This window comes from Triticum dicoccoides, chromosome 2A (genome assembly GCF_002162155.2).
Source record: "Triticum dicoccoides isolate Atlit2015 ecotype Zavitan chromosome 2A, WEW_v2.0, whole genome shotgun sequence".
NCBI classification, from domain to species: Eukaryota; Viridiplantae; Streptophyta; class Magnoliopsida; order Poales; family Poaceae; genus Triticum; species Triticum dicoccoides.
Genome location: NC_041382.1, coordinates 92123154 through 92130417, shown reverse-complemented (window position 1 = coordinate 92130417; position 7264 = coordinate 92123154). Strand labels below are relative to the sequence as shown.

The 7264-nt window shown below is 46.2% G+C and overlaps 1 protein-coding gene across 1 annotated transcript; it reads left to right on the top strand.

The window, feature by feature from the left end:
* Positions 1-758: 758 nt before the first annotated feature.
* Positions 759-2540, top strand: LOC119359069. Its single transcript, XM_037625410.1, has 2 exons — positions 759-1670; positions 1933-2540. The coding sequence occupies exons 1-2, from the start codon at positions 846-848 to the stop codon at positions 2350-2352; spliced, it is 1245 nt and encodes a 414-aa protein (XP_037481307.1). The 5' UTR covers positions 759-845; the 3' UTR covers positions 2353-2540.
* Positions 2541-7264: the final 4724 nt, after the last annotated feature.

Sequence of the window (7264 nt, the reverse complement as noted above, 5' to 3'; positions counted from 1 at the left end):
TTGCGATAGTGATGTCTGTGTTCAGTTTTAATAGAAGACGTATATATTCACTGATCACATTGGACATACTTGTTCTAGCGATAACTTCATTTGGCAATCTCCAAATTCCGGCAGCAGTATTCCGAATTGGTCTGGCACTGGGGCGCCTTATAGTTATCCAGAAAGATTATAATGACCAGAAGAACCATGAGAACACGATAAACCTTCTGTCATCTCTCTACATCTTTTATGCGATGGTGCTTGGCCAAGGGATACTCTATATTGTTGCCGGCATCTTTGAGGTCTTTTCATTCATCCTACGAAGATCACTCATCCGTCGTGTTGGATTTAGAGGACCCTCGGGAGTGAAATATGTCAATTTGTACTACGCATATGTCTTCGACAGATGCATGGAAGGTGCTATGCTTGGCCCAAAGAAGATCAACGTCATCATATTTGCAATGGATTCTATAAAGTCAAACTCTCCCAAGATGCAACTCTATGGTCTTAAGATGCTTCACATCTTTCTAAAAAAGGAGCCCCTAAGGACTATGGCCATATTAGAACTCACCACTTATACACAGACAGTGACCTGCTTGATCAACATGTTGGGCAGGACAAGTGAGGGGGCTACAGATATTCGATCATTTGCTGCGAAGATCATGGCCGAGCTCGCTGAAAACCTCCGAGTTGTCCCTATTCCTGGGGCGATGTAGCTCATAGCCTCACTTTTGGACACTGTTCAAGGACATAATATACAGAACCCTCTTTTGGAAACTGGTAGCCCTGAGACAAAACAAGATAACCTGATTCAGCAAGTTGGCAGGAACGAGCTGACCTCCCCGGTGCTTAAATGGTTGAAACAGATGGCCCTATACTGTTTGATTCCGAGAGAGGAGCCAACTAACATGGATGAACAAAACAGCCACATACTCAGATGCTGGAGAAAGATTGCAAAACATTGGTCTGTTCCAGAGGAGGAGCCATCAACTAATCATGATCTCCTCCCCATACAGGGCATGTTGATTCTTGAAAGGCTTGCTTCCTTTGATCTTGAGAACTGTATAGAAATCAGCAGAGCAACTGGCCTCATTTCAAAGATTGTAGAGTTCACAAGCAATATGTCTAACATGAAAAATATTGGTGAGACACATAAGACACTGCTGAAATGTTCATCACTGAAGCTGCTGGCAAGACTTGCAAGTACTAAAGGCAAATTTGGTGTAACTTTGCGTCAGAAGATTACAGAACATCTCTTCCTTTGGAGCAACCTTGCAGAGATCTTGGATAACAGAGGGAGCAGCCAAGAACTTAGGGAGCTTACAACAGGACTCGTTAGAAACTTTGCCATGGATGGAAATGTAAATAATGAGATCGGGCACAACCCGATGATCATTAGCAGGTTGATGCAGGCATTTCTTAGCCAAGGCGCATCCTCAAGTGCAGATTCAGATCAGTTACTACGAATGAACACTGGGCAAGCACTAGCACTACTGGCAATGGAGAGTGTCAGTAACTGTCTGGTTATGTTAGCGGAACCAGGGTATGTCTTCATCAAGGAACTCACAATTATGATCCATAGTGGCAGGTACAGGTACATAGCTTCAAGCCTGTTGCAGAATATGTGTGTGCATGCTCAATCTGAGCTTGGTGACTCGGACCTGAAGGAAATATCCTACATTACGAGAGAGGTGCGTGCTGCAAATTTAGGCTATATGTGCAATATTAGAGGCGGATATTGTACATTAATATTTACACATGTTATTGCAACATTTTCTGTAGCATTCATTTAAGCGACCACTCGAGTAAATGGGTGGCAACATCATCAATTACCACTGATATACTTCTATACACTACACAACTAAATAAATACATGGCAATGTCATGGATTCTACTTAACCACGTTACTGAAGTTTAATCATGGCTTACACAGCTTAGCTATTTCCCCTACAGGTGCTGGAAGGAATAATGGATGCAGAAGGTACAGAATTGGAGGTTCTTGTTGGCCTTAGTTCACAAATATGCAATGTCATTCCAGGAGATTTTGCACGAGAACTAGAGCATGGTCAGATTAAGGAAAGATTTATCAAGAGACTTGTCAATGCACTTAACTCATATATGATACCCACCTCTCATTGTCCCGGAATCAGGAGGGTGATAGTTGAACATGTTATATACATGATGGAGTGTAATCCTGGCAACGCCAGCTGTTTCAACAAATACTGGATGATGGAAGTACTGCTAATGGTGGAGCGTACAACTTCAAGCGCTGAAAATTACAGGTTCTTCTCGGGTGATGCAGGACTCATGGAGCACAGCGTACCTCTATCCGCTCTTGTGGCTAGAGCAAAAGAACTGATGAGCCGTGAGTAGCTATGAGGCATCAGCGGTGTCACCTGAACATGTATTTAGATGTATTGTACTACTGGCCTATACTGGGAGCCTGGGAGACTCAATTTGCTCACCATAGTAGCGAGCTACTCATTGCAATCCAAGGAGATCCCATGAAATTAGAGTTGATATTAAGCTGTTGATTTGTGTTGACAAGTCCACATTGTACTGCCATGATGATGAATAATGTCTGTGTTAGTGTTGTATAAGACCATGGATACATGGAAGATGATGAATCTGCTTTGCGATTGAAAATGAAACGTCTTGGTAGCTGCGCATTGCCAGGGTGTGAGGTTTCAATAACACCAACTCATGGCCTTCAAAATTTTAAGCCTTACAACGGGTGTTATTTGGCACCAGTAAATGGTGTGGTGAATGAGTACTCAGTACTCACCGGCCACAAGGCACCCACTGCAGTCCAGATCCCAAACTCTCACTGAACCTGACAAAGGACCATGCAATTCATTCATTGAGGGGGGAGATCATTAGCACAATCTATTTTAACTAAAAAACAACCACGTAGCAGCATGGTAATTTATTTGGTTTACTCGCACACCACAAATATTGAAATTTCTGCTTCAGAGTACCTATCTCACAAAGATCGTAACTGGCCATTAACTGAACACTGCAGAGTACGAGTACCTTTCTCATACAACCACGAATTGAACCGGTGTATGTGAACAATGCACTTCTAGGATTGTCAGAGCCCGGTGCTCCGGCGGCACTCGACCTCAGGCCGGAGATCAGCCGGTGATAAAAGGGATTAATCAGAGGCGAGAAGGCGAGAGTGCACCTGTCAGATCAGAAAGGGTTCAAACTTCAAAGCTGGGACGGGACTTCCACACGGCCCAGCGATTCGTATCCCTGCCAGAGAGGCTGGTTGCGCGCCGCGTCCGGCTCATCGGCGCCGCCTCGAAAAAATCGGCGACAATGAAGCACCCTGCGTGTTTTTTTTCCTATACACGGAATGGCCATGTGTGTCGTCGAGCTGCTCGCTTATGGTCGCCGTTTGGGGCCCTTTGCGCGCGCATAAGCCCAATCACGTGGCCCATTATAAATACGGTCGGTTCGAACATGCGGCTCCCCGACGACAACGGATTCACGCGTTCTTGTTAGAGCATCTACAGCCCTGTATGTCCGGGCACTGATAAAAAGGTCTCTGGAGCCAAGTACAAAACTTTTTTTTCAGGGTACGTTAAAAGCGTACCTTAGCTTTATAAAAGGAAGAAATATATGTACAAGAAGTCAAGTATAAAACTAATTGGGACTTTATTTGCAAACCGAAGAGGATGGAGGTTTGGGTGTCCTCACCCTGGATAAGTTTGCTAAAGCCACTCGTCTCCGTTGACTATGGTTAGAGTGGAAGGTTGCCACCAAATCGGTTTGGGTTCGCTGTGCAGTGTTGAACACCGTGACCTTTTTGCGGCTGCCTCCTGCACCATCATCGTAATGGCCACACCGACAGATTTTGGAGCTCTTCGTGGCTTCATGGCCTACACCCTTATGACATTGCATCTAAATTCGTCAAACTCTCTCTCTCTCAGATAAAACTGCTGGGTCCAACAAGCTCTAGCAAATAACTAATGGATTGCATGCATTGATATGAGTAATGGTTTTAGCCTTTCACACATTCAATTTTTCGCCGACCTTTGAGACAAGCTCACCACCATCACTATTATTCTTGAGATTGAGGACACCATCCTATGAAAGTTCGCTAAGGACTGCAACTATAGCGCTTCCTCTGCCTATAAGGCTTGGTTTGAGGATCTCACTTCTTCGGACTTGGTCCAAGCAGTCTAGAAGATCTACCCCTCCCCCTAGGTGCAAATTCTTTGTTTGGTTGGTTCTCTAAAACATGATTTGAACATCTGATCAGTTGATTCGTCGGGGTTGGCCAAATTGCGCCCTTTGCCCCATTTGCAAGCAAAGCCAAGAATCGACAACTGACCTTCTTTATCAATGCCGCTTCAGTATGTGCATTTGGAATGTCATCCTTCCTTGGCTAGGCATGCATGACATCCTTCCAGCGACTTGGGTCGTGATAGCTTCGGTAAGGGATTGGTGGAATGGTAACCTCCTGTTTCAACGTGGATCCCCCAAAGCGCTTGCCTCCTTGATGATGCTTATTTCATGAGAGATTTGGTCGGAGCACAATGCTAGGGTATTTCCTAACACCGCCGCCCCTTCGATGATCATTATTGCCATGATCAAAGAGGAGATCTCCCTTTGGGCTTTGACCGGTGCCAAGCATATGAGTGTTGTAATTCCATGAGAGTTGACTTTTATTTGCCCACCTTGTGGGTTTTGCTCAAACTGCTCCTTAATCAATAAAATGACAAATCTTTTTGCCTTGTTTCAAAAAAATAAAAGAAAAAAAGGAGCTTCGAGGTGTGAGGCCACAGCCGGTATAATTGTTTGTTTGAGCTTTAGCATTTTCCATACAGCCTGAGTTGTTTGACATTGCAGCCATACAGCCCGCCCCACTTATTGCCTGCTGATTCTGCTGACCTTCCTTTTGAGATAATTTGTCCCCGCTGAATGTTCATCCAAGGCCTTGCTCCATTGCATTATTCAGACGTTCCTTTGACGTGCCGGCCGGCGCCCAGGCAAACGTTGCGTGCTAGGAATCCACTTGGCAATTGCACAAGTACTCTGGTGTACTTCTATTGTTTCACTAAGTAAAACATCTCTCTCTAAAATCAACAGACATAACGGTCACATCATCGACCAAAGCATGCTTAACTGTATTATCATCCGTCGTTGAGAAGTGTACGTACTGTTGAGGTTCCCGCGCCGGACGAGGCCAAGAAGCCCGTCGTCCAAACGATGGCCGGCAGCATCGCCGCCGGCGGCCTCGAGCACCGCATCGAGGTGCCGGGTGCCGCCTGCGGCTCCAGGCAGGGCACGGCGGCCGCTCCGGAGAAGTGGCTGAATTGCTTCGTTGGCGTCGTGGCGCTGATGGAGAGGGTGGGCAACGCGCTCGGCACGCTGGCCTTCACCTGGGCCACCGTCGTCCTGCTCGGCGGCTACCCGACTGTGCTCGGGCCACTGGACTTCGGCTTCGCAACGATCATGGTTTTCTTAGAGGCCGTCAGGTATTCCCTTTCCACCACACATCACAGAATCATGGACTCATGCATGGTTTTCCTAGCACATGCACGTAGCGCTAATGCTTCAGAGATTGTTCTGGTTTCGTTTTGTATTTCTTTCATCTTAAAATTAACTTCGGATAAAGCGTGCTGATCTTGCACTCGACGTGTTGATAGATCCTCTCTAGCGACAGTAGGTTCCTTCCCGGCTCGGAACGCACTTCCACATGCATTTTATTTTACTTTCAAAAATAAATTCCTGCGTACATACAACAATTAGAAAAGTACTTCCTCCATCCCAAATTACTTATCACTGAAATGAATGTATCTAGACGTATTTTAAGAAAAAGGGTTTCCCCCGCTTTATATTATATATATATTATAAAACAACAACCAACCAATACAACCAGCTCGCTGGGGCCGCAGCACAAACAAGCCCAAGAAAAAAACAAGAGAAAGAAAAAGAAACAAATGCCGACGTCGGCAGCTCAACTAAGCGAAGATGGCCGATATCCGCCGCACCCTCCGGAGAAGTACCACCGCACGCCTAACACTCCCAAGTCTCGCGTACCAAGCAACACCTTCGGAAAGGAATGCGACGGCGACACCGCTGCTGTCCGGACAGGTCCTAGGGTTTCCCCCCGGTACGCGGTTGGTAGACAGGAAGGGGAATCACCGACGCCCCTCAAGAAGGTCCGCAACGCCCACGGGTGCAGCCACGCCGGTGGCGGAGGAGCCGCCAGGGATTTCTCCCGCCCCGAAACCAACACCAACATAGACAATCGAGAGTGCACCGCCTAACATGCCGCCCACGAGTCTGTGCCACCACGGATACCGCACCAACTTCACCGTCTTACTGAGGCCACCAACATGAGGCCTGGAGGGAGGACGAGGGGACACCGGGCTCGGGGGCGACCACAACGCAGCCGACAAGAGGGGACAACCTCCACCGCGCCGCGGAGCCGACCGGACGTAGCGATAGGGACTTACCAGGCCTCCACAGGCCCGGCCGGACCCCAACGGATCCGGACAATCCATGCAGCCACGCTGCAGCACACCGGCCGCCGGAGCCATCACCACCTGCAGCCATAGCCGTCTCGCCACCACCACCAGGGAGCCACCAGCCACAACCTAGACGTATTTTTAGGTCTAGATACATCTATTTCTATCCGTTTAGGCGACAAGTAATTTCGGATGGAGGGAGTAACAAATTTCGAGGAGGCCATAAACGAATGCAAAAGCATGCCATCAACAAATATTACTATACACTATGTTCCCTAATTTTTAGGGCCTCACAATCAATTGAGGTCTTCAATTAGAATTAGGTCACCCGATTTTGACCGGGTCAACAATTTATCAAAGCTCCCCCCATCCAATTATATTACACCATATACTATGCTTCCTAATTTTTAAGGCCTCACAATTAATTAAGATCTTTAATTTAGAATTGAGTCACCCGATTTTGACAGGGTCAACAATTTCTCAAGGAGATTTTCCATTTAATTACTTTTCACTACATTCCCTAATTTTGAAACTCTTTCATTCGGTTAAGATGTTTAATATTGGATTTGGTTTACGATTTTGCTTGATTTTTCAAAAAATCAGTAGCAAATGACCTATAAAAACATATCAATCCCGCGTACCATCCCAGGACCTAGAAAAAAAAGTCACCATGTGATACTGTAGCATTAAATATAGTACATGTAACCACCACCGTAGATATTTCCTCACATAAATATGGGTTGAATAACACAAACTAGCATCACAAAAGACCCATCAAATGACCGCATTATAAATAAAAATAA